The sequence below is a fragment of the Podarcis melisellensis genome (genome assembly GCF_964234715.1).
Source record: "Podarcis melisellensis genome assembly, chromosome: 1".
Classification (NCBI taxonomy): Eukaryota; Metazoa; Chordata; class Lepidosauria; order Squamata; family Lacertidae; genus Podarcis; species Podarcis melisellensis.
Genome location: NC_138528.1, coordinates 10,314,654 through 10,341,459, shown reverse-complemented (window position 1 = coordinate 10,341,459; position 26,806 = coordinate 10,314,654). Strand labels below are relative to the sequence as shown.

The following is a 26,806-nucleotide window of genomic DNA, read 5'->3' as shown; positions in this document are numbered from 1 at the left end:
TTCCTTAGCATCTCTCTATAACTGGAAATGGCAGGGACTGAACCCAGCTGCTTCTGAAGCAGGGGTCAGGAACATTTTCCAGTCAATGGGTTGGATCCTGGTCAATTGCCCACCTCTCAATCACCTGGCAGCATTATGGCATCAGGCGACGACTTCAGCTAATCAAAAGCGGCAAAGCTGTCTGTAGAGGAAAACATGGACAAAGCAGAGCTTGAACTGAGCCCCTCTGAAGGTGAATTGTTGGTTGGCAAGGAATGCATGCCTTCAGAGGGGTTGGCTTTCAGCGTGGAAAGCAAGCTGTCAGGGAACTGCCATCGGAGCCAGAGTCGGAGGGAAGGCTCCAGAGGGATGCCGGAGAGGGTCCCAGTAGGGAGAGAGACAGCCCATCTGCTGGGGAAGGAAATCAGCGTAACACCAGTGGAGAAGGGGGGCAGATGGGGGAATCGGAGAGGAGGCTCCAGGACTCCTCGCTGGAGACCAGCGGGGAGAGCACGGGTACTCCGCTACCCACACCCTCCCTGCGCAGAAGACTTCCGCACAGGGAGAGTAGGAGGAGACTTGGCGTCAAAGAACTTCTTTGCTGGAAGAAGTTCAAGAAACGCCCACTGACGGATTCTGCCAGCGATTGAGACAGCCACGGGTGAGAGGCTGTCCAGACAGAAAGGGTTCACCCAGGTAGCCTAGCCAGGAGTGGCGACAACTTATGCACGAGCAGCCCCTAGAACCATTACACAAGCCCTTAAGGATTTCCCAATAGGAAACCCCTTAGTGCAGCCAATCCCCGAGAGGCTCAGTGTCAGTGCCAATCCGCTGATGGGTGCCGTCAGTGAGCCCCACTTGCAAAGGAACGACCAAGAGCACCATTTCAGCTCTGATGGCTCCTTTGCAGCTGTGTTCTTACCTGCTCCACATATGACATCACTTACGATGCCAGGTGTGCAGTAGCTGGGCATGGTCTGGGGCAAATGGCCTTGTGGGCCAAATGAGGTTATTTGTGGGGCATAGGAATTCGTTCTTTTTCCCCCCTTCAAAATATAGTCCGGCCCCCACAAGGTCTAAAGGACGGTGGACCGGCCCCCTGCTGAAAAGGTTTGCTGACCCCTGGACTAGGACTTGGGAGACCAGGGTTCAGATCCTCACTCAGCCATCAAGTTCACTGGGTTACCTTGGGTTTGCCACTCTCTGTCAGCCTAAACCACCTCCCAGGGTTGTTGTGAGGATAAAAAAGGGAAGAGGAGCCCTGTAGGCCACCGTGGAGTAAATGTGGGATATAAATGTCCCTTTACCTTTTACCTTTATTTCTGATCTGAAGGAGCAGGTAACCATGTGATTGGAAAGAACCACTGCCACTCACCCAGGTGAGCTGATTTCAGAAAAAGGAGGCACTGGATATGCAGATAATCTAAGCTGATATACAGAAAGCAGCTTAACATTTTAATTAATTAATTAACATATTAATTAACAGCCACTTTTATGAGCTAACTCACCTGGCCATGTTTAAGATGCTCCTTAGGAGAAAGATCGAGTGTGTCTTCTGAAGGGGACAAGATAGTCTTAATTTTGTCCACATCCTTCTCCATTTTTTTCACTTCAGATTCAATAGCTTCCACCTCCTACATTTTTGAGAAACATTCACATCATTTGTGGGATTAAAAGCCAAACAGAACCCTTGCAAGTGCAGGTTCCGAAAGGTCTCTTTTATCCATCTTTAAAAAGGTGCACATCCCATGAGCATCATTCCAGGTGACACCTGTTTTCCTAGTACAGCCTTCATCGAATAATGCACTACAGTCTTGATTCAACAAACCTGGTTCTCTTGCAAAAGGCACAAACATACCGAAGAACCCAACGGCCACGTTTGTTAAAAGGAAAAAGGAAGGAAAGGGAAAGATGGAAGAGGAGTAATAGTGCTTCAAGAAAATAACTAATGCATTGTCACCAAGTACATCTATATCCTGCAAAAACCAAAGAGAATCCACTCTCTCTCAAGAGAGGCCCCCACTTACATCGGCCAAGTGCTGGATGTGGGGAAGAATCTCCAGTATCTTCTGTTGCAAGGCTTTAACTTGCTCGTTTACTTTGTCCAGCCTCTGCACCGTGCAGCCAGTTTCAATTAAAGAGGAGAACTCCTCCAGCTCCGGATAAATTGCACTGAGAATGCTTTGCTTTTGCTCCGAATCTTCAAATGCCATCTAGGAAGGGGAGGGGGAGACAAGAAAGTTTTGACCCAAAAAAGGAGGAGGGGGAAGAAAGATTAACATACATGGAAATGCACTTTAATGTTCAAGAAAAATACAGTGGACACTCAGGTTGCGAACGTGATCCGTGTGGGATGCATGTTTGCAACCCACAGCGGCGCATCTGCGCACATTGCAATTTGGTGCATGCGCAAAGCACGATTTAGCCAGAAGTAACCCATTCCGGTACTTCCAGGTTTCGGTGGTCCATAACCCCAAAAAATGCTACCTGAAGCGTCTGTAACTCAAGGTATGACTGTAACCTCATAATACCTGAATCCTGCAGATGTGTGCAGCATCAATGGGCATTAATGAATTGGCAATAAGATTAAAATACGGAGTGCAGGAAGACCCCAGTTTTAATGAGGACCATGGTGCGTTAAGCCTTCTCTCCCCAGGAATGGCCTCCTACGAAAATCAGCCCCACCCTGTGCGTTTTCAGATCAAACATGAGTATGAGGCATATATTTTAAGGGTGAGGACAATTCCTCACAGCAATTTATTCTGGACTTGGTGTCGCTCCGTGGATGCAAATTGTGTGAACAGTCCGCACAACACTGTACTTCTCTCTTTTTTTTAATTTTATTTTACACTTCAAACAACATTTCGAATAAAAGAAACACACAGGTTGATATCGACTCCCTTCCCCCCATAGTGCATTTTATGACTTTCTTTTCCACTGCATTTTCTAATTTCTCATATATATATATATATGTGTGTGTGTGTGTGTGTGTATATATAATGTATGTATATGTATATGTATATATATGTGTGTATATATATGTGTGTGTGTGTGTGTATATATATATGTGTGTGTGTGTGTGTGTGTATATATATATATATATATCCTCATCTTCATATCTCAATATTTTTTCTTACTGCCGAATTTATTCTATTAGTGATAACTTCCTAATATGTTTACACTATGTCTCTAAATATTCCATAAAACATTTCCAAACTTCCTCAAATAATTTTTTATCCTGATCTCTTATTCCATTTGTCAGTCTTGCCATTTCTATATATTCTATTAACTTTGTCTGCCATTCTTCCTTTGTTGGTGCTGTTTCTTCCCTCTAGCTCTGAGCATACACCTTTTGTGTTGCTGTAGTAGCATACATAAAGAGATTTATGAGCCCTGGGTATATTTACATCTGTTATGCTTAAAAGAAAAGCTTCAGGGGTTTTAACAAATATCTTTTAAAACATTCCACCCCCAACTCATTATACAGTGGTACCTCAGTTTATGAACTTGATCCATTCTGGAAGTCCATTCTTAAGTCAAAATCTTTCTTAAACCGAGACGCGCTTTCCCTAATGAGGCCTCCTGCCGCCAGTGCCACCATTCGGATTCCGTTCTTAGATCAAGGTAAAGTTCTCAAACCAAGACACTATTTCTGGTTTTGCGGAGTTTGTAAACCAAATCATTCTTAAACCGGACTGTTCTTAAACCGAGGTACCACTCGGTACCTTTTTGCCCATCCACAACATTGTACATTGTACTTATCAAAATGCCATCCTTTTTTCCCCAACTGCACCCTGACTTAATCCAGATTTACTGTTTGTGCCTGGATAGATTTTCTGTGGAAACAGTAAATCTAGATTAAATGATGGCGAGGGGGAATATGGGATGGCATTTTGATTTGGACAATGTCATAGGGAGGCTATACAAAACTTGCAAGTGTGAGCAGCACTGAATTCACAACCAACTTGCACCCCATGCAAGACTTTCCCATCTGGGCTTCTCATCTTAGCCAAGTTGATTATCCACTTACCTGGAGTGCATCAGCATGCTTGTTCAAAGCTTTTGCAGAGTCACTTTTAGCTTCCTCTGTGAGCAGACGGTTGGTGTTTTCAAGCCAAACCTGGGTGCTCTTCAGGAGTTCTTCACATTCTTCCATCTTGCTGGTAGCCTTTAGCATAAAACGCTGCATTATCATTTTTATACTAGGCTGAACAAACGAAGCCCTGAGATTGCTAAAAGCTGCTGCAAAGCAATTTCAATAAGCGATGCAGCCGCTCGTGACACCTATGCGGAAAACAGCCTTTTGACCATAGGTTCCCATTCCTGGTTTAGAATATGAGAGCTGGGGGGACATGGGGAAGGAGGGTGTATTAACAATATGGGGGAAATTTCGATACAGCGAAGGGGAACATTAGCAACATTGGGTACATGTGTTTTTCCCACTTTACTTTTGCAGAAACTTTCTTTGTGCCGTCAACTGTTTCCAGCTCTGCATTGTTATACCATACAGGGATCAAACTTTCAACCTTGGCATTATCAGCAGCATGCTCTAACCCATGGGTGGGCAAACTAAGGCCCGGGGGCCGGATCCGGCCCAATCTCCTTCTAAATCCGGCCCACAGACGGTCCGGGAATCAGCATGTTTTTACATGAGTAGAATGTGTCCTTTTATTTAAAATGCATCTCTGGGTTATTTGTGGGGCATAGGAATTCGTTCGTTATTTTTTTTCAAAATATAGTCCAGCCCCCCACAAGGTCTGAGGGCCAGTGGACCGGCCCCCTGCTGAAAACGTTTGCTGTCCCCTGCCTAACCGACTGAGCTGTCCACGTTGGACATTTGATTAGCCGGGTCTGCCTTTCCCCTGTCTCCAGCCATCTCTTACCCTGTTCAAGTCTGCAGTTCTGCGCTCGGCCCGCTGAGAGACTTGCTGGTATCGTTGCAGCGGAATCATCCAACGATCCATCAGCTCTTGACCCTGCTGGCCAGGATCCTGCTCCACGAGGTCTTGAATCTCGGAATCCAGTTCGTTCATTTTGTAATGCCAAAGGTCCAGCATGTCCCAGATTCTCTGCATGTAGCAAAAAACAGCACATCCATTAACCAGAAGGGGCTTTATTCCCGTTTGTGATCTGTTTAGAGACACTTGCAAGAGCAGTTAGGGACGAGACAAATGTAAACAGGAGTAACAATAGGTGATTATTGCGAAGATGGCAGTAACAGACCATGAAGCTCAGTTAGAATTGAAGAACGAGACAAAGTGGTCTTGGAATTATTAGAAGACAGAAATAATTAGCATCCAGATTTATTTTTAAATTATTTTTTTAAAAACACATTGGAAAACAAGCAGAATTTTGGGGTGCAATTTATTTTAAAAATCAAAAGATTCAAAACTACTACAGTGCTCTCCCCATTCCACCAGTTTGGCCACAAGGAGGTGTTCGGAAGCATCCATTTTTGCATTTTTGTGTTGTTATACTGTACACGGCCCTGTGATCCTCGGATGAACATATATAAATTTTATAAATATCGATAATGATAACCACAGTTACTCATTTCGCCCGAACTGAGACAAACAATAGTTACTTCTTCAACTCTGTTGTTTTCTGAACAACCCCAGATCAAGCCACAGTCTACAATCCAGGCCAGTTCAGACAAACCATAGTTTACAGCTCACGATGGTTGGATGAAACAACCTGTTGTTAGTAGAAAACGGAAGCAGTGGATTCCAATCTGGTCAATGCAACTGTGGAGGGGTGGACCAGGGGAAGGAGCAGGTCTGCTACACATCACGCCATCTTCTACAACCTGGTGCTCCCCAGATGTTGCTGGACTACAACTCCCATCACCCCTAACCACTAGTCATGCTTGCTGGGACTGATGTGGTTTTGAGCTTAACATCATCTGGAGGGCACCTGATTGGGGAAGGCATTAGACAAGGACAGGAGGTAACCAGCAGACAGAGCCAGGGGGGTGTAACAGTTAGAGTGTTGGACTAGGACATGGGTAGGCAAACTAAGGCCCAGGGGCCGGATCCAGCCCAATCGCCTTCTAAATCCGGCCTGTGGATGGTCCGGGAATCAGCGTGTTTTTACATGAGTGGAATGTGTCCTTTTATTTAAAATGCATCTCTGGGTTATTTGTGGGGCATAGGAATTCTTTCTTTTCCCCCCTTCAAAATATAGTCCGGCCCCCACAAGGTCTGAAGGACAGTGGACTGGCCCCCTGCTGAAAAGGTTTGCTGACCCCTGGACTAGGACTTGGGAGACCAGGGTTCAGATCCTCACTCAGCCATCAAGTTCACTGGGTTACCTTGGGTTTGCCACTCTCTGTCAGCCTAACCTACCTTCCAGGGTTGTCGTGAGAATAAAATGGAAAGAGGAGCCCTGTAGGCCACCGTGGAGTAAATGTGGGATATAAATGTCTTAAATAAACAGACTTAAGCAACACCCTTGTTGAGTCATTAATACCTTCTGGATTTCTTTCGCTCTTGCAGTGCTCTTGCTCTTCTGCTGCAGCATATTTTCAACCGCTTGCAGGCCTTTGCTGATGTCTTGTATTTTTTTATCTGCCGTGTAGTGTGGGGAAAGCTTCAAGGATTCCGTGGTGACCTACAGCAGTTTAAAAACAACACGCAAACAAAATGAAAAGTCCTGCAACGGAAGGGAGAGAAGAAGAGAAACACAAAGACCAAACTAACACAGGACCTTTCAAATTACGTTGAGGTTTCTTGCCTTCTTTAAATCACAATAATCTGGAAAACACCAATGGAACTTTTTAAACAATCCTATATACATCAAGGGACGCGGGTGGCACTGTGGGTTAAATCACAGAGCCTAGGACTTGCCGATCAGAAGGTCGGCGGTTTGAATCCCCACAACGGGGTGAGCTCCCATTGCTTGGTCCCAGCTCCTGCCCACCTAGCAGTTCGAAAGCACATCAAAGTGCAAGTAGATAAATAGGTACCGCTCTGGTGGGAAGGTAAATGGTGTTTCCGTGCACTGCTCTGGTTCGCCAGAAGTGGCTTAGCCATGCTGGCCACATGGCCCGGAAGCTGTATGCCGGCTCCCTCAGCCAGTAAAGCGAGATGAGCGCCGCAACCCCGGAGTCGGCCACAACCGGACCTAATGGTCAGGGGTCCCTTTACCTTATATACATCAAACCATGTCCCAAGCAACCTCTGTGTCGTCTCTTTTCTTTCTATGCTTCCTACATCTATCTGTATGTGGAACGAAACTGCCACCTCTCCATTTTATGAATTTATAGAGTTTGGGTGGGAAGATGCATAATCATATTATCCTGCTGAGGGTTCTAGGAATGTAAGGAGAACCTGGCTGCTGGATTAGGACAATAGTCTATATAAGTCCAGCATTCTGTTTCCCAACCAGAGCCTCCTAAGGGAAGCCTGGCAAGATAAAAGATAAAGGCAAAGGACTCCTGGACAGTTAAGTCCAGTCAAGGGCAACTATGGGGTGCAGCGCTCATCTCGCTTCAGGCCGAGGGAGCCTGCATTTGTCCACAGATAGCTTTCCGGGTCAAGTGGCCAGCAGGACTAAATCCAACTGGCAAGCCCAAAAGGCTCAGTTGTTTAGACCACAGCGCCACCCCCATCCCTTGGGAAGCCAGGAAGATGGACATGAGAGTGCAATAGGACGCTGTTGCTGCTGCTTTCAGCAATAGATATATACAACAGATATGTTAATTGTGATTAGCAGCCTGCTCCTCCATGAATTTGCCACTCCTTTCAAAGCCTTAAAAAGTTGGTGGCTGCCACTGCCATTTCTTGTACAAGCAATTCCATAGTTTACCTATGAATCGTGCGAAGAAATGCCTCCCTTTTGCTTTCATGAATCTCATACTGTTTATTTTCACTTGATGACCCCACTGGGTCCAAGTATTACAGGAGAAGGAGAAATCATTCTTGCCACTTCCTCACACCATGCATAATTTTATAAAACTCTGTTTCATGACTCCCTTTTACTTAAACTTCACTAGAAAGGTCAAATTACTGGACTATATTGCAAAAATGCAAAATCAAAAGAAGTTGGCAAATTTTATTTTTAAACAGCAAATAGAATGCATATGCAACTAAAATTATTGGTCTTTTCCACGGTCCTTAATCTTTTTACCAAGCAGTAAAACGCAGGTGCATTAGCTTTTTAAGGCAACTAATAATCCATATTCACATTTTTTTTTTGAAACCCAAACATGCAATGCACATTTTAGGGATTAAAGAACAGCCTGAGCTCCAGTTAAATTGTCATCAATTCTAGGCAGCTAAGCAGGCTGCCTAGAATCTGCCTGACAAATTAGCCAATGGGTTTGTAAACATGTGGGAAAACTGAAAGGTGGTATAGCCCAGTGTTTCCCAAGCTTGGGCCTCCAGCTGTTTTTGGACTACAACTCCCATCATCCCTAGCTAGCAGGACCGGTGGTCAGGGATGATGGGAATTGTAGTCTGAAAAACAGCTGGAGGCCCAAGCTTGGGAAACACTGGTATAGCCTACTGGTAGGCTATCTGGTATGTAGAAGGTCCCCGGTTTGATGCCTATCTTCTCCAGGAAGAGACGTCTGCCTAAATCCCTGGAAAGCCACTGCCAGTCCGTGTAAACAACACTGAGCTAGATGGAGCAATAATCTGACTTCATATAAGTCGGCCTCCAATGCCATTCCTATATTCTATGCTCTTATTGTTGAAGCTACACAGTTATAGATCAGGACAATGCCTTAACCACAGACCATAAGCCACCCAGGTCTTTCCAAATGTCAGGCAAAAAATGCATGCAAGTAAGCCGGAAATCCAATTTAAACTGTTCTGAGCATCAAAATAAATAAATGTGGCTTTTACCTTTTCTTCTAGCTCTTGCAAAGTTTGCTTGCAGTCTTCCAAATGAGTTTCAATCTCGACGGGAACTATCGTATACATTTCAGAGTATTTGATACGTAACTTATCCATTATCTCCTGGAGAATTTGCTTCTGACTGTCAATGGCTCTCTGGATTTCCTAAGAGGGAGAAGGAAGCAATTGTTAGGCAGGGGAGACCCCACTGTGGTTAGCGAGCGGACTGGTAGTTTGGGTGCCGTACAAAGCCTCATTTTGACTAGGCAGGCAAGCAGGTTAAACCTGAGAGATGCTCGCGTTGTTTAGTCGGATGATGCTTTTCAATTCACCCAAGAATAAATTAAACCTGATACCATTCCATTGTCCTGTCGAGGCATATTGGCAGATGAAATAATATATCGAGCACAGAAAATACATCTGCAATTAATCCTCGCAGCTTGGCTTTGTTGCTTGTGGGAAGAAAACCCTTAAAAAACTCCCCACATATTTACCAAATGAAGTCCTACCAACAATAAAATGCAACAAAAAGCAACAGAGCTGGTATATTTAACTCTTGTGTCCATTCTAACGAAAAGATCGGAGAAAAACAGCCAGTCCCAGTTCTGCGTGAAGAGTATCAGTTTCATGAGCTAAAAGGAACTTGACAGTTGTCTACTATTTGTGGTCCAGAAATTTAATCTGATCTACATGGCAGAAACAACTGAAAAGAAGCAAATTTTCAGCCAAATTTCTAGGACGTTTTACTTCCAGCGTTGTTCCTAAGGCCAGGGCATTTTCCTGGCGCCTAAATACTGGGCTTTGAGATTCGAATCAATGTATTGTGCAGTAAGAGTAGGAAAGTGGAAAGTAAGGGCATTTGTTCACCTAACAACCTACAAAAAAAGATGACTCTGAATATTTCTATGAAAGAGGCTGGCTTGCAGTGTGTGTGTGAACCTTTATGTGGCCAGGGGCATTGATGTTGATTTATGCAAGTGCCTCTCTAGTTATGCCTGCATAAGAGGCAGCTTCTATCTATTATCTTTGGCCAGACTCCCGCTATACATTTAAAGCAGTATCAAATTACTTTAAAGAGTCGTGGCTTCCCTCAAAGAATTATGGGGGCTGTAGTTTGTCGTTTGCTGAGAGTAGTTAGGAGATCCCTGTTCCCATCACAAAACTACAGTTCCCAGAGTTCTCCGGGGAAAAAGCGATGGGTTGCTAAACCACCCTGGGAACTGTAGTTCTCTGATGGGAATAGCGCTCTCTTAACAACCCTCAGAAGCCTTAAAAGACTACAGTTCCCAGGATTCTTTGTGGGGAAGCCACAGCTGCTTAAAGTGGTTTGATACTGCTTTGAATGTTTGGTATAGATCAGTGGTTCCCAATTAGGGGTCTGGAGACCCCTGCAGGTCCACAGAATGCACCCAGGGGGTCAGCAGCCCCATCCTTTGCCTCCCCCCCCCCACTAATTTTTTGTCATTTTTGCATGGTAATATCACAAATTTTACGGTCTGCTTTAGCACTGTTTGTTTTTTCAACATACTGGCCAAAATCGGTTTTGAAATCACACTGCAATAACGATTTTGACCTAGCAATACATAGCAATATATTGCTCCTTGCAACAAGGAAAGCAGGGCAGCCGATTTTGAGGCACTGCTGGTACAGTGGTACCTCAGGATGCGAACGGGATCTGTTCCGGAGCCCTGTTTGGATTCTGAAGCGAACGCAACCCGCGTCTCCGCGTGTCGTGATTCGCTGCTTCCGCGCATGCGCGTGATGTCATTTTGACCGTTTGCGCATGCGGCGAAACCCGAAAGTAACGCGCTCCGTTACTTCCGGGTCGCCGTGAAACGCAACCCGAAAATACTTAAGTTGGAGCACATTTATCCTGAGGTATGACTGTATTGCACAATGAACAGAGAACAGGGCAGCTGATTGCCCTCACTTCAAGGCACCATGGCACTGAGGTGGAACAGCTTTTCTCAGTTAACAGGAAAGCAGCAGCAGCCACAATGGGTGCTGGCTGCCCCACTGATGGCAGCTTGATGCACCCCCCCATCACCTCCCCTTCAAACCATGTGACGGAGGTGACTCCTCTTCCTCTCCCCACCCACTGGATCTCTGTGATTGCTCCTTCCCTCATTCCCACACCTGATCTCCAATTTCAGACATCGTGGTATATCAGAATATCACAATGTTTAGCTGCTGATATATCACGATGTTGCAAACCAGATCTCACTCAGCCCTAGTCTGTTTTTCAGTATACCTGAAATCCTTTGCTTATTAGGGACTACCCCACATTTTGTTCCATGAGGGGGTCCGTGGCTTGGCTTTGGAAAAATAGGGGGTCCTCAGTAATTAGCTAATTGAGAACCACTGGTGTAGATTGTTAAGAGTGACTTGGGGGCTTCCAGACTTTGCAGGCAAATTCACAATTAAAACAGCACACCTCTACAACAAACCCACTTAAAAAAAAAAAAAGATTTTTTGCTATAAGGAATGGGATGGGAAAACCCTCCGGAAAGTGTGGTATAGCTATTACTTGATACAATGTCATATGCTTTATTAGCAGTTCTATCCCCAGGAATAAAATTGTATCTCTGACATATCGAAATAGAAATATTAATGGCTCATTCGCTGATTTCAAAATCAACACTAAAGGCTCAGGGAGGGAGTCTGGAATAATTATCATCACCCCACCCTGTAGTTGTGTTGCAACCACAAAGCATGAAAGTGGATGTTTTACCAACCTCAAGTTTCGCTGTCTTTTCATTAAGTGGTTCTAAGTCTGTTTCTTGGAGCAAAGATTCAGTGTCACGTAATGAAGCCTTCAAAGCGCCAATCTCCTCGTTCACCTTGTCCCGCTCTTCAATTTCAGACTGCACAGCATCCTTTTGCTTTTGAGCCTTTTGGAAGAGCCTGAGAAAATTGTGAGTCGTAATATTAAGGGAAGCTAGAATCGGAGTTCTAGCAGGCTCCTAATATGAGCCCATTACCTGGTTTCTAAAGGCCCTAAACTCAAGCACAGCTTTCATTTCCACTCACTGAAAACCGCCAAGCTTCTTTAAAACTACTACCAAACGACCCACCCGGGAAGAATGGCAGATGAAGTTGATGGACTATATGGAACTGGTGGAAATGACTGACAGAATCCGAGACCAGGGAGAAGAGTCGGTGGAAGAAGATTGGAAAAAATTTAAAGATTATTTACAGAAATACTGTAAAATCAATGAATGTTAGAAAAATGCTGGAATGAAGTTATATGGCTTTAGCAGAAGTGTTACAAAGAACTAAGTACAAATAGGTTGTTAATGGATTAAAGGGAAAAATAAGGTTAGAATATGTTAAGATAAATTACAGGACAGAAAACTGAGGAAGATGGAAAGGATTTGCTGAAACAGTTAACTGAAGTGGAATACAAAAAAGGGAGGTGCGAAGAGGTCGCTGAAACAAGTGAATGAAAGATAAGATATTGAAATTATTGGATTTGTTTTTAATTGTCTTTGTTTTGTTTTGTTAAGGTTAATGTTTATGTAGTGTTTTTGTTTCTGTATTGTATTGTTTTGTTTAATTCTTTTTCTTTCTTTTGTAATCTTTAAACTGTTAATAAATATTATTTTATAAATAAAACTAGTACCAAACGATGTCTACTTAGAAGTAAGTCCCACTGAGTTCAATGAGGCTTACTCCCAAGTAAGTAAATTCGGGGTTGTGGGCTTAAGGATCGCCACACACAATCAGTAGTGGGCGGTGGGGCAGTGTGAGTTGGGCTCTTTTCATCTCCCATCTTCCCCATGCCATGCATTGCTGTCATTTATCGGGAGGCAGGGAGAGGCAAACCAGTGGGGGAGCTCAGCATGGTGCGGTTGTGGCGGCAGGAGCCAATCTGATGCTCTTGCCACTGTGTCCACACCACGCCAAGCCCGCTGCGGCCTTACCCTTACTCTTAGTGACATAGTTTGGGGAAGCCAGGAGAGCAATGCTGCCCCAACCCACCTGCTACTGCACATAAATACGAAATGAGTACCGTATTTTTCGCTCTATAAGACTCACTTTTTCCCTCCTAAAAAGTAAGGGGAAATGTGTGTGCATCTTATGGAGCAAATGCAGGCTGCACAGCTATCCCAGAAGCCAGAACAGCGAGAGGGATCGCTGCGCTCCCTCTCGCTGTTCTAGCTTCTGGCTTAGCCGCGCTCTGCCCCTTCCCCCACCTCCCGCAAAAGCCAGCAAGAGCCACACTCCCTTTAAAGAGCATGTGTGCGCTCTTGGGGGCTTTCCCCGAGGAGGGAGAAGGGCAACCCGTCAGTGACAACCCGCCCTTCTCCCTCCTCAGGGAAAAGCCTGCAAGCGCCGCACACATGCTCCACACAGCTCGTGAAAGGGAGCGCTGAGCAGAGCCTGGGATGCATACAGGCTCTGCTCAGCGCTCCCTTTAAAGAATTTTTTTTTCTTGCATTCCCCCTCTAAAAACTAGGTGCGTCTTATGGTCAGGTGCATCTTATGGAGCGAAAAATATAGTAATTAATTGGTTAGATTTATCACTTTTAAACTAGGCCCAAGGAACCTGTGGCTCTGTAGATGTTGCCGGACTACAACTCCCATAATCCTTTACCAATACTGGCTGAGGCTGATGGGAGCTGGAGTCCCAAAACACCTGGAAGGCCACGAGTTTTCCCTGCTTTAGAAGAAGAAGAAAAGAGTTTGGATTTGATATCCCGCTTTATCACTACCCTAAGGACCCTTTACCTTTTAAGGAGTCGCAAAACGGCTAAGAATCTCCTTTTCCCCTTCCTCCCCCACAACAAACACTCTGTGAGGTGAGTGAGGCTGAGAGACTTCAAAGAAGTGTGACTGGCCCAAGGTCACCCAGCAGCTGCATGTGGAGGATCAGGGAATCGAACCCAGTTCACCAGATTACGAGTCCACTGCTCTTAACCACTACACCACAATGGCTTACAATTACAGTTATGCTTTACTGTGGGGAGGTGTGTCCTGATCTTCCCACATTTGGCTTCAGTGGAGGATTCAGAGTCTTAAGCCTCATGAGAAATGAAGAACGTTTCTCCGTCCACTTCTTCCAAGCCAAGCATAAATGTGTACGTCTTGACCTTTACTTAGACTTACTCTTTTGTTCGATTCTGCATGGTGTGGATTTCATTCATAACAGGAAGGCTTCCTCCCTCCGCAGACGGACATTCAGGGACCCTGAGAATGCTCCTGATGCGCTGAAGTATTAAGCGCAACAACCGCTTCTCAGCATTCACACTTTCTCCATAAATGTTCGTACATTCCAGGAATTCTTCCAGCTCCTCTTTGCTGGCTTTCTCCTTTTCTTTTGGGTTTTCGGGCAGTTCTTCCTGAAGATTGTCTAGAATGATGCTTTCTCGTTCCATCTGAAGAAATAAGAAGATAGCCACCAGGGGAGGGAGAAGGAAAACAAGATTACGATCCTTTGCACACTTACTTGCAAGTAACACAGTGGGATTTATTTCTGAGCAAGCATGCATAAATGACTCCAGTTAATAACACTTATTTTATACGTAATGTAAAACAGACATGATTATTTATTGCTCTTAACAGAATTTCCCTGCGTGCAGGAAACACATTTACATTATACAAGAGGGACTGCCAACAAAATGTTGCAGCATGGAAGGCTTCCGTTTCGGCTGCTCCGTTCCATTCCCCCTCCTCATCAGTCCTCCATTTCCCTCCCGAAAACCAATCAGCTTTGTGCCACTGAGCATGCTCAGTCCTCAATCAACTGTTTTTTTAAGGGAAGTCCCTGTTGAATGGTCTCTTTAAATGTGAACGTTCATATTGTTCCACAAGATTTGTATGTCTTTAAGGGCCAGAGCAAATAACGAGACCCAGTTTTACAACTGTGAAACAGTATAGCAGGTGCTGCTAAGTTGTGTTAATTAAGCTGTGTCAGCAATTGGGTATAGTATATAAAGAGGAGCCCCTAGTTCTCTCAGTACCCTGGTGGATGGGTCATGCTTGTTGATATATTTAATGTAAAAGGAGGTTTTGTTTTTGTTATTAAAACCTTGTTAAAGTTATTTTTGAGTTCCCTGTAATGCGTGGTCTCCCCAGCAAGCTTTCTGCAGCGCAACTAAACTGCAAATAGCCAACAGTTCCGCCCCCCCCTTATTATTATTTTTGTACTTCTGCAAACTTCCCTCCTGCACACGCTCTACAACTCAGCTACAGCCCATATTTGAGATAAACCTGAATTAAAATAGCCTGTGGAGCATCAAACCGGGAATAATCACCTGGCTGAGATGCTCTCCCCCCCCCCCAATTACTCACTTCTTCACTGACGGATTTCCATTCCTGGTTCTGTTCTTCACACTTTCCCTCCCATTCTTTGGCAGTGTCGAGCAAACAAAGCCACTTTAGCCACAAAGTCGTCACAACGGTGTCAATCAGCACACAATCGCTTTCGCTGCACATCGAAACCAGTTGTCCCGAGTCCTGACGCAACATCCTTAGATCCTCTTCGATTGAAACCAGTCTGGAGGACATCATCTTTAAAAGAAAAAAATGGCGTAAACAATTGGTTTTGGTGAAATATTTTCTTTTTGTTTATTTTAACATCTTTCCTATTTGAAATCCCATGGTAGGTCTCTCAGGGCAGCTAATTTTTAAAAAATCTTATCACATAAAGCTAAAAAGACAGTAAAAACACACACAGCAAGCACAATAAACTAAAATATAAAATTCCTGTGCCCATATATAACTTTAAACCATGGTTTGTTTTTACCATGGTTTGTCCATCAAGCCATGAGTAGTCTCACAGTTGAGCAAATAAGACGTGGCTGATTTCTCCAAACGTGGTTTGTTTTCCAGCTGCCCATGCTTTGTGTCTCTAATAATTTGATGAGCATCATAGGTGGGTGACCAAACAAACCATGGTTAAGCAAAGCTGCTGGGTTTGGACAGAGAGCAGAACTGTAGTTAAAGCAAACCCTGGTTCATAGGTCAACAACAACTACATTTTGCTTTGTTCCCAAGAAGCAAAGCTGGGTTACTTTGTAGGGTTCAGTTCAGTCAGACAGACAGACTGGACTCTGGCTAAACAAACCATGGTTATGACCAGGGGTCGGCAACCTAAGGCCCATGGGCCACGAGCGGCCCATGGGGGTCGTTTTACCAGCCCATGGACCCCAGCCGCCCGCTCTGATGGCTCCCGTACACCGTGCTAAACCAGCGCGGAGCAGAGCGGGGACTGCCTTCCACGATGCAGACCGGCTGCCCACCAGCTGCAGGAAGCTCCTGCAGCCAATGGGAAGCCGTGCACACGCCTCCTCCGCGCCGGAAATAGCGTTTGCGCATATGTGCACATGCACTCTGGCCCATTGCGGCGTCTATGGGACTGTGAACCGGCCCAAGCCACAAAAACTTTGCCAACCCCTGGTTATGACTAATACCCATCCCATAACCGCCTCCCAAGGGGGCCAATTTAAGCAGCAAATGGCTGTCTAAAGTTGTACATTCCGCAGCTATTGTGTGGGGGCACAGAATGGACTAAAGGCTCTCGCAGCCACTTGCTTTCTGTTAAAACATACGACTTGCTGCTGCTGCTGCTGCATCTATGTTTAGCCATAACAGTGAGCTGCTTCATAGGATTATTGTTAAAGATTCTTTACACTGTGGGTGGGTGTACGTGTGAAGTGCTTTGAGGACTGCAAAAATTTACGATCATAAAAACACGCCACTGCGGTGAAGATTATTCTCACCTTGCTTTGTTCCGACTGCTCTAAAGCTTCTTTATAAGACACAGGAATGTGGTACAAAGATTTCTGAAGCACCCTTTCCGCGTCGTTGAGATTAACATGTAGCACCTCTTTGGATTTTCTGAAGCGGTTGTATTTTTCCAAGCATCTGTGAACGCAACAACATTAAACAAAGCAATCAAAACACACCCATATTTTTTTTCTCCAGTCGTGGAAAGATCAGCCCAAAGGTTATAACCAGTGGCACAAACTAAATGTATAAACAGAAGATATTTTTTAAAAATATATATATTATTATCCAGTGGCGGCTTTGCTGATGCAAGACTTCTGCTGATGCAAGACAGGATACGTGATTTTCAACAATTTCTCTTAACCAACAGCTGGCTCGTTCTTGGTTTAACCCACAGCGCCACCCGCATTCCTTCTGTAGGGTTTACTCCTTAGTTTTTTCTTCTACCAAAGATACCCCACAAGGCACTGGAGGTTTAGAGTCAGAGTTTTCCTGCTTCTAGGTTGGCTACCTTCCCAGGTAGGCGAGCCCCACCTGCCCCTCTACAGCAGGCATAGGCAAACTCAGCCCTCCAGGTGGTTTGAGACTACAATTCCCATCATCCCTGACCACTGGTCCTGTTGGCCATGGGGATGATGGGAGTTGTAGTCCCAAAATATCTGGAGGGCCAAGTTTGCCTATGCCTGCTCTACAGCATGTGCAGAAACCGCCTTCTTGACCACTGAACCCCCTATTGGTTCTTGTCCGTTCGATCTGACAGAGCCTGTCTTCGCATGCAGGGAAAAGTTCCTAACTCACCAAGGACTTGAGACCCATCGGTTACCTTCACCTGGTTTAGCCGGCCAGTCGAAGCCATTCCCGGGGTGTGGCCGCTGTTGCATGCTGACAGCTTCTAGGAGTCCCAGGTGAGAGCTAAGTGCAGAGTGGGTGCCAAAAGTGGAGACACTGTCCTAGAAGGAGCATAACATGTCCCCTACCAGAAGTACTACCCCTGCCCAGGATTATATTACAGCAGGGGTGAAGAATGTGGGGTCCAGGGCCCCAAAGCACCACAGGCTACACCCCCCACTGGCCCTTGTTTGCACAATGAATGTTTCCTTGAACCCCGATAAGAATGCCTCCTGCTTGCCTAGATTGATGAGATTTAGAGAGCGGGGTGGTGCATGTAGAAACCAGCAATTCACATTTATTGCTCTGCCCATGTTTACCTCTGGCCCCATGTACCAGCTAGACTGGTGACTGAGGGTGGCCGCCAAGACCACATAACACAGGCCTTGAAAGACCTACATTGGCTCCCAGTACGTTTCTGAGCACAATTCAAAGTGTTGGTGCTGACCTTTAAAGCCCTAAATGGCCTCGGCCCAGTATATCTGAAGGAGCGTCTCCACCCCCATCGTTCTGCCAGGACACTGAGGTCCAGTGCTGAGGGCCTTCTGGCGGTTCCCTCATTGTGAGAAGCAAATCTACAGGGAACCAGGCAGAGGGTCTTCTCGGTAGTGGCGCCCGCCCTGTGGAACGCTCTCCCACCAGATGTCAAAGAGATAAACAACTACCTGACATTCAGAAGACATCTGAAGGCAGCCCTGTTCAGGGAAGTTTTTAATGTGTGACATTTTAATGTCTTTTTATTCTTTGTTGGAAGCCACCCAGAGTGGCTGGGGAAACCCAGCTAGATGGGTGGGGTACAAATAAATTATCATTATTATTATTATTATTATTATTATTATTATTATTATTATTATTATTACCAATCACATGTGGCCCTCAGTGTGAAAAGGTTCCCGTGCCCCCACTCCTTGCTTCAACTCTCCACTAGCCAGCTTTCTAAAGCAATGAGAACCGACTACCTACCTCTGCAGATAAGATTTTCTCTTCTGCTCCTGCTCTCTTGCTATCAAACTCTTAGAAACAAGATCGCCAAGGGTTTTTTCCAGTTGCAGTTTGGTCTGTGGTTCGACTATGCTTTCCATCGCGGAGGTGAGCGCTTCTACTTGCGACATCGCAGACTCAAGTTCTTCTTGTCTCTGGCGAGAGAGGAGGCTGGGCTCTTCTAGCTCATCCAGAGGAGTGCAGAAAAGGGCCTCACGCTGGCTGAGGAGGTCGGAAGCCCTTCGGACAGCTTCTCTGTAAGACTCCACAGTCCCAAAGGCTTCACTTAAGGCACTCTGCACAGGTTAACAAAATTGTATTTTTTAAAGGCAACGAAAAAAATGCCACAAGATTGCATGGGTGAAAAAGACACACCTTTTATTTCATATGCTACTCTGCCCTGATGTGATAAGACCTGCCAATATAGCTGGGCTCCAGATTAAGTCCATTTCAGAGATTAAGTTAATGCAGGGGCCAGCAAGGTTTGCCTGAGCCAGTTCACTCCCACGGAGATCGCTTCGTGGGCTGGATCGCGGGGACTTGCCAAGCAAATAGCTCGGTTCGGGGGTGGCTCATGGGTCATTTAAATGACCTCCATGGGCCGCTTGTAGCCTATGGGCAACAGGTTGCCGACCCCTGAGTTAACGTCTAACTAGTAGGAAGGCCTTTTCAGTGGTGGCCCCAAAACCTAGAAATCCTCGTGGTAGTAGATTTAATTGTGCTGGCTAACACCTCATAAGAGGCTGGACACGAACTTTTGCTTAGCTGGGCCTGCCTTTCCGGTGGTATGCTTCTGTCTGGCCCCTGGCTCAGCAAACAATAGGAAAAATGACAATTAATCTTCAATGTGGCTCACTAAAGTGAAAAACCAAGACAAATAAAAACAGCATGGGAAACATGCATACAAACCCCAGCAGTCAAGAATCCCTTTGCTACTGTAACCTGCCACTCATCAAACTCTTCATCGGGCATCTCAAATGTTAGAGATGGTGACAGGTAAAAGATGTGTGACAGGTGAATATTCCACTTAGGGACTCCCATGTGGTCACATCTCCTACTTTATAGAGGACAGACCCCCATTTGAAGGCCTGTCAGGCAGTCTGTTACTAGAAGCTGTTGCTGCTCAGAGAAGACCAGCACTAATCTAGAGTAGGCCAGAGGAGCCAAAAGCAGGGTAGGCCAGAGATCTGCCTCAGCAGAAAGAATCTCAGCGGAAAGGCCAACAGGTAAACAAGATATCTGGGATTACTCACTTTACGTGTGGCAATGTCAGATTTCAGCTGTACTTTCAGGCTTTGCAGTTCATCCAGTTCCCTCTGCAAACTATCAGGGAGGGAAGGTTGTCCTTCCTGAGACCCCCTCTTTCTATTAATTAAATCTTCAGCAGCGCGAGATTCTACTTCTGCAGCATCTTCAATCACTTTACAATACATATTTTCACATCGGATCGTCTGTGTTTCCAAGTCAAGTAGAATGGGCTGCTGGAGTTCAGATTTAATTTGCTTTAAAGCTGCTAAACTGTGACCCAGCTTGCTCTGGAAACCTTGCTCGTGTCCGCATTTTTCTTGAACAGCCAGTATCTTAGATTGGATCACTTGTGCCAGCCCATCTATTTTCACGCCCAAGCTCTTTACTTGCTGCATCTTGGCCTCCTTGATAGAAGGACCAAAGTCCTCGCTTTTGCCTAGCAGTCTGAGTGCCTCCTGAGTTAAGTGCCTGGCATGCTGCACTTTCCAACTTAAAGTCTTTTCTGACATCGGACTGGTTTCAGAGGCAATAGAGTCGGAGCAATCTTTCAAAACATCACAGTGTTTCTGTATAATGGAGATGAGAGCCTCGACTTCTGAGAGTGCCGTTCTACGCCCGTCGCCCTCCGCAGAACAGTTAAGCCTCTGCTCAAGCTTACGTTTCAGCTTGCAAGACTCGCCTTGCATTTTCTCAAGGTCCGGTACATCCCATTTCAGATGCAGGCATTCCCAAATCTCCTTGTACTTTTCTAAGTGCAACAAACCTGACTGGATGGCTACTGCTCTCTCTTTAAGCACAAACAATTTACCCTTAATGTCTTGGTCCACACCTGCCTGGTCCAGTTCCAATTCCTCACGCTGGAGGCTGCATAGATCCTGCTCCAATGACATCAGCGTCCTTGTGACTTTTTCATAGGCATCCACCTTGTTTTCTACTGCGTGGCGATGAATCTGGTTTAGCCTGTGAGCTCTTTCAGTTCTGCTCTGGAGGCTTCTCAATAAGTCATTGAGAAACAACTGCTCAAATACATTTAGCCCCTGAGGGGATGCATCTACAATACCTTTTGCTTCCTCTATCTCCTTTGCAGACTTTTCTACGACGGCATGCCAATGGTCCATTTCTGACTTCAGGCTTGTGTCACCGGTACCTGGCTTGGATATCCTCTCTGCTTCTTTAAGTTTTGCTTGCAATTTTTCGGTGTCTGCAAAAAGCTGCCGTCTCTTTCCGAGCTCAGATTCCAGCTGCTCCAACCGCTCAATTAATTTCGGAACAAGGTCTTTGTAGCAGGCTTGCAACTGGTCAGAAAGGAGGGCGAGGGCAGAAGCTTCGCCTGATTCCAACTGGGGAGCAATGCGCTGTGCTTCGGCCACCAGTTGCACGACACCTGCCTTTTTCTCCTCGGCAGCCCCGATCAGAACCTTGCAGCTTTTGATTTCCAACAACAGATCGTCTAGGAAAAGTGCTGCCTTCCCGTCCAGGTGGAGCAACAAGACTCTGGCCCACAAAACAGCCTCTTCAATCTTCTTTGTGAGGTCATATGCCTGAGGATAACGGCCACTTCTCCGGGCATCTTCCGTAGGGGTCAGCTGCTCCAGTTCCTCCACTCGAGTCTGCAAATCATTTATTGCGCTTTCCAGAGCTCTCTTCCCTGTGTCGGTCCACATCCTCTTCATCTGCATCTCAGCACTACTTTTGAACACAGAAACACTATTTTTAAGCGTTTGTAACTCTGTGGCCATCAACGCCGAGTGTGCTTGGTTGTGGGTGTCCACGCCTGTTCGCAAACAGTGCTGCTGCTGCAGCAGCTTTTGGAGCTCCTGTGCTTTTCCCATGAAAACCTTAAACTCATTGGCTTGTGCTGCAACCCGGATCTGCTTCCTTTTAAGTGTGTCTTCCATTTGTTTCCACCACTGGTCTATCTGGGACACCTGGCTTTGGATTAACTCCTTGTCCATCCTGGTTAGGTGTCTAGATAGGTTTCCTTGTTCAGCCTTCAGCTTTTGCAAAAGGATCCTCCCTTTTTGTATAGAATCAAAGCATTTCTGGATATTCTCCAGGAGAACTGTGTCTTCTGACAGGGGTACCCTTTCGGAAGAAAGAAAAAAGGAGTAAAAATCTAACATTTTGAAAGGCTGTTTTGCTCAAAGCATACCAGCTAAACAAGCTACTCAGAGCTATATTTCACAGGCAGTAGCTAGAGATCAGCGAGAAATTCTGTCCAGTTTGCATTTAAAAGTCAACCTAAACTGATTTTCACTCTCCAGAACAATACATGAATCAAAAGTGAGCCATCCTTCCAATTTCACAATGTAGTTCTCCACCCAAGCAATACACATATACAATAAGGCATATACTGTGGCAAGGTCTATATAAAAATACACCATTTAGCAAAAGTAACACACACAAAAACATTACACTAGGGGAAATATGCTTTGGAAAAAATGTGCATATTCGGCAAATTTTGAATATAAACATGTGCTACGTGAAGAGAAATTCACACTAAAATGCTGGTGAATGCTCAAGAGGACCTTTTTAAAAAATAAATAAATAGTGTGAATGGATTTAGAATTATGGAGAAGTGGATTTAAGGAGGGGTGAGAAACCAAAATATGGATTTTCCCACCCCTACCACTAACTAGGGGACGCGGGTGGCGCTGTGGGTTAAACCACAGAGCCTAGGACTTGCCGATCAGAAGGTCAGCGGTTTGAATCCCCACAACGGGGTGAGCAGTTCAAAAGCACATCAAAGTGCAAGTAGATAAATAGGTACCGCTCCAGCGGGAAGGTAAACGGCGTTTCGGTGCGCTGCTCTGGTTCGCTGCTGGCCACATGACCCGGAAGCTGTATGCCGGCTCCCTCGGCCTATAGAGCGAGATGAGCGCGCAACCCCAGAGTCGGTCACGACTGGACCTAACAGTTAGGGGTCCCTTTACCTTTACCTTACCACTAACTAGATACCAAAGGCCCAATTTGTATGGAATTTTAGTCTTGCATGGCTAGGACTGAAGCCTTAGTCAAAGACTCAAGTAAACAAGTCAATTAAACGTTTATTAATCAGTTGAAATACACACCTTCCCCCAGTTGCAATTACTTAGGATGTCAGGTTTTACATTTAGTTTTTGATAAGAAGGTACAAAATCCAAGTGCCCAAGTGCAACACCACTGAAAAGATCGCCGCCATTCATGTTTTACCCAGTCCTATGCTAAGGCAGAAAGATCTCCTGACCCGTCTTAAGAGGCAGTGATCTGCCTTATCCTTTAAGTGGAAACAGCAGAGATCGAGCCTAGCAGCTCCTGCCGGCAGAGACTGTGTTCCACTACTGCATCCGGCAAGTTGGTCTAGGTGATATAGAAATCTGCCCCATGTACTCACATTTTTAGGTTTTCTCTTTCCTCCGAAAAACGTTTCATTGAAGACTGGACCTCGGTGAGACATGCTTGGTAATTATTCAGTAAATGAAGCTGCGCCTGCCTGGCCTTTTTAGCAGACATTATATCCTGCAGTAGCTTGTCCCAACTAGATGCCGCCACGCTGTCTGAATCTGGCACAACTGAGCCACTTCCTTCTGCAGCGGTCAAGCGTTCTCCTTCCCGCAACGAAGAAGTTTTGGCTCTCTGTTTTCTGGCAGAGTTTTGCCTTTCCAGTAGAGCGCACAAATTCTAGTCAGAAGACCAGGAAGAGAGGTTTTAGTAAGACATACTTGCTAATCTCACACCATTTTGCTCCTCCTCTCTAGCATACAGAAGAAGCAGGCCATGATCTAAGGCTCAGCATCACTTTGGAACTGAGGACCATGGTTTGTTCTGCTCCAACAAACCATGTCCAGTAAGCCAAGAACAAACCTTGCGTTATTGTACTACATTATTTATAGGGACGCGGGTGGCGCTGTGGGTTAAACCACAGAGCCTAGGACTTGCCAACCAGAAGGTCGGCGGTTCGAATCCCCACAATGGGGTGAGCTCCCATAGCTCGGTCCCTGCTCCTGCCCACCTAGCAGTTCGAAAGCACATCAAAGTGCAAGTAGATAAATACGTACTGCTCCGGCGGGAAGGTAAATGGCGTTTCCGTGCGCTGCTCTGGTTCGCCAGAAGCGGCTTAGTCATGCTGGCCACATGACCCGGAAGCTGTACGCCGGCTCCCTCGGCCAATAAAGCGAGATGAGCGCCACAACCCCAGAGTCGGTCACGAATGGACCTAATGGTCAGGGGTCCCTTTACTACATTATTTATACCCTTCTGCGAATTGCCCCAAAGCCCAAATTGGATGGAACATAGTATAGAAATTTAAAACAAAAATAAGAAGGCTGGAATATGCACATGCCCTTCTTGGTGGTGCAGGATTGCACCATGCCTAAGCAGCTTCCATGTCACTATGTGCATGTGATGGAGCAAAAGGGTGAGAGGGTAGTAGCCACTTCATATGTAGCCACAGATTAATGAAAGCATGAATGAATAAGGGCTTGTTCACACCTACCTATCTTGTGCCTAGAAAAAGCACGGATCCAAGCAGTTTTACGCTTGTCCCATGCATTCTAGGGACAAACCAGTCTTGCTTTTGCTCTGCTACTGCTTTTCCCTGGGAAAACCCACTCTTTACTGCTAAATTAGAACAAACATCAACCTGGAAAAAATGTGATTGGCTCCAATTCAGTGGTAAACAGTGGGTTTTCCCGGGGGAAAGCAGCGAAACAAGTGGAAGTGTGGTTGAGCCCCAAATCTCTTCTTTCCATACCTCTATTTCCCTCAGTTGACCATTCATCAACACAATGTCTAACTCTGCAGCCGAGATTTTCGCTTTCTTGACCTTTTGCACCATCTCTGCATAATCTGCAGTTGCCTGGTCTTCGGGAAGATGACCCCCCTGAGAAACCATTTCCATCTCAGAGCTCTGAAAACACAAACAGGTAATCAACACGCTGCTTTCATTTGGCTCACTCTGCAACTTAGCATTTATTTCTATGTGATCCACCCAGAAGTTAATCTCAAACAGAAGCACTGCTAGGGCTCAAACACAGTGGGAAGCCAAATGATCTGGGAAGAAGTCATATCCTTTGTCTTAGATGCATTGTGTTGGCTGCAGTTATTCAGCGAAGCAATTTTTTGCTGAAGGTTCTGTGCAAAACCCAGGAGTCTGTGGTGCTTCCAAATCAGGATTGAGGAAGAAGTGGAGACCCTAAGCCAGTGTTGGGATCTTGTGGCTCTGTGTGCAGTTCTTCCACCTGGTGAATTGTGAACTGCAGCAAACAGCTTCTCAGAGAAATAATTTCATTTTTAAAAAAATATTTATTAAAGATTTTCTTAATACAATAAAGAAGAAAAAACAAAAGAACAACAAAAAAGAAAAAAAGAAAAAGCACTTACATCTTATACAAAAAGCATACCACAACCGAATCAATTAGATAATAACCATATTTTCTTCGCTTTTTGGACTTCCTCACATCTCTCGTTCCTGCGTTCCTGATTTATAAAACTTTAACCAGCAATTTATCACCTTGTTTCAATTCTTATTTTATAATTTTCCAATATTGTGTCCCTAGCTTTAGATACTTTTATCCAAACCTTAAATACTTAATTTAGACATAATATTTATCCAAAATTTATCTTTTCTTAAATTTCACTTGTCTTCATAATCTTTTCAACTAGCTTAGTGGTGCCATGTTATTTACAATCTTGCATCTTTCTTAACACTCATACAATTTGCAATGTTTTTGTAAATAGTCCTTAAATAATTTCAGGCTCCAAAGTGATTGCACCCACTGAATGCTCCTGGGCAGGAAAAATATATAAAGTGCTTCCTGTTTCAGTTGAGTCTTGCTAGAGTGACAAAGTGCTCCTGGACTCTGCTAGTCTCTTTTGTCCCTGGCCATTCTTTGGGTCTGACTCAGTCCCGCCTTGCTCTTTGGTCCTGACTATTGTTTATTCGTTTCTTGCCCTCCCTTCATTCTAAGGGCATTGTACAGTCAAACCTCAGGTCCCAAACGCCTCCGTTTTGGAACGCTTCAGCTCCCAACGCTGAAAACCCGGAAGTAAATGTCCTGGTTTTCAAAAGCCAAATGTCCGACACGGCTTCCGCTTGAGTGCAGGAAGCTCCTGCAAGCAATCAGAAGCTGAACCTCGGTTGTAGAACATTTTGGAAGTCAAACGTGCTTCTGGAACGGATTAGGTTCGACAACTGAGGTTTGACTGTACCTACTATATATATAAGGGCGTGGGTGGTGCTGTGGTCTAAACCACAGAGTCTAGGGCTTGCCGATCAGAAGGTTGGCAGTTCAAATCCCTTAGACGGGGTGAGCTCCCGTTGCTTTGTCCTTGCTCCTGCCAACCTAGCAGTTCGAAAGCACGTCAAAGTGCAAGTAGATAAATAGGTACCACTCTGGCGGGAAGGGAAATGGCGTTTCCATGCGCTGCTCTGGTTTCGCCACATGACCCAGAAAAACTGTCTGCAGACAAATATCAGCTCCCTCGGCCAGTAAAGCGAGATGAGCACTGCAACCCCAGAATTGTTCGCGACTGAACTGTCATGGGTCCTTTATCTTTACCTTTTACTATATATTTGTAAAGTTGTTTATTTGCTCTACATTTGGACACCTCTTCAGACATCATTGGTCTTTAATCACTGGCTGAAAAACTGCAGAATTTTTATTTGTTTCTTAGAACTCCTAAGCAACACCAGGTACGAGGGTGCAGGTAAATAATACTATCAATAAATAAGAATCCCTGATAATGAAGAATGCCAAAGGATTAGAAAAGAGGAAGGGAATATGAAGCAAGACCAGGGAGAGTTTGCATTCACATGCAAAACTGAACATAACCACACCAAACTTCCATCTTCCCTGATAATGCAATTATGGTAATTTTTATCCATTTAAGCAGATGCATCACACTCACTCTAAAGAGAGGCTGCAAAATGCATAAAGAGCAGTCAACTGCTAAAAGACCTAAGTGGGAAAATTCTATCTAAATGGGATGCAAAATCAAAGAAAGGAACAAAGAAACTAAACCGAGACACATTCAAGCAAGTGGTTACAATAAAAAGCTGCGGAGCCGAAGACTAATATTTGCCAGTCAGGTAATGGCTGCTAATGTATGGTTCTTACGCTTAACAGGCTAATTAATTATACTAACGATAGAAGCAGCTTAAT

General features: G+C 45.1%; 1 protein-coding gene across 7 annotated transcripts in view; it reads right to left on the bottom strand.

Moving 5' to 3' along the window:
* Positions 1–26,806, bottom strand: part of SYNE2 (spectrin repeat containing nuclear envelope protein 2) — a 240,313-nt gene that overhangs the window by 112,200 nt on the left and 101,307 nt on the right. For all 7 annotated transcript variants that reach the window (XM_081908040.1, XM_081908043.1, XM_081908039.1 and 4 more), the window contains exons 44-57: positions 24,397–24,552; positions 23,038–23,324; positions 19,670–21,749; positions 18,399–18,712; positions 16,541–16,685; positions 15,111–15,329; positions 13,926–14,194; positions 11,552–11,720; positions 8,826–8,981; positions 6,448–6,588; positions 4,863–5,048; positions 4,010–4,147; positions 2,007–2,192; positions 1,488–1,613 (exon numbers count right to left, since the gene is read on the bottom strand). In XM_081908040.1, coding sequence (XP_081764166.1) covers positions 1,488–1,613; positions 2,007–2,192; positions 4,010–4,147; positions 4,863–5,048; positions 6,448–6,588; positions 8,826–8,981; positions 11,552–11,720; positions 13,926–14,194; positions 15,111–15,329; positions 16,541–16,685; positions 18,399–18,712; positions 19,670–21,749; positions 23,038–23,324; positions 24,397–24,552 — 4,572 coding nt within the window. The remainder of the gene's footprint in view (positions 1–1,487; positions 1,614–2,006; positions 2,193–4,009; positions 4,148–4,862; positions 5,049–6,447; positions 6,589–8,825; positions 8,982–11,551; positions 11,721–13,925; positions 14,195–15,110; positions 15,330–16,540; positions 16,686–18,398; positions 18,713–19,669; positions 21,750–23,037; positions 23,325–24,396; positions 24,553–26,806) is intronic.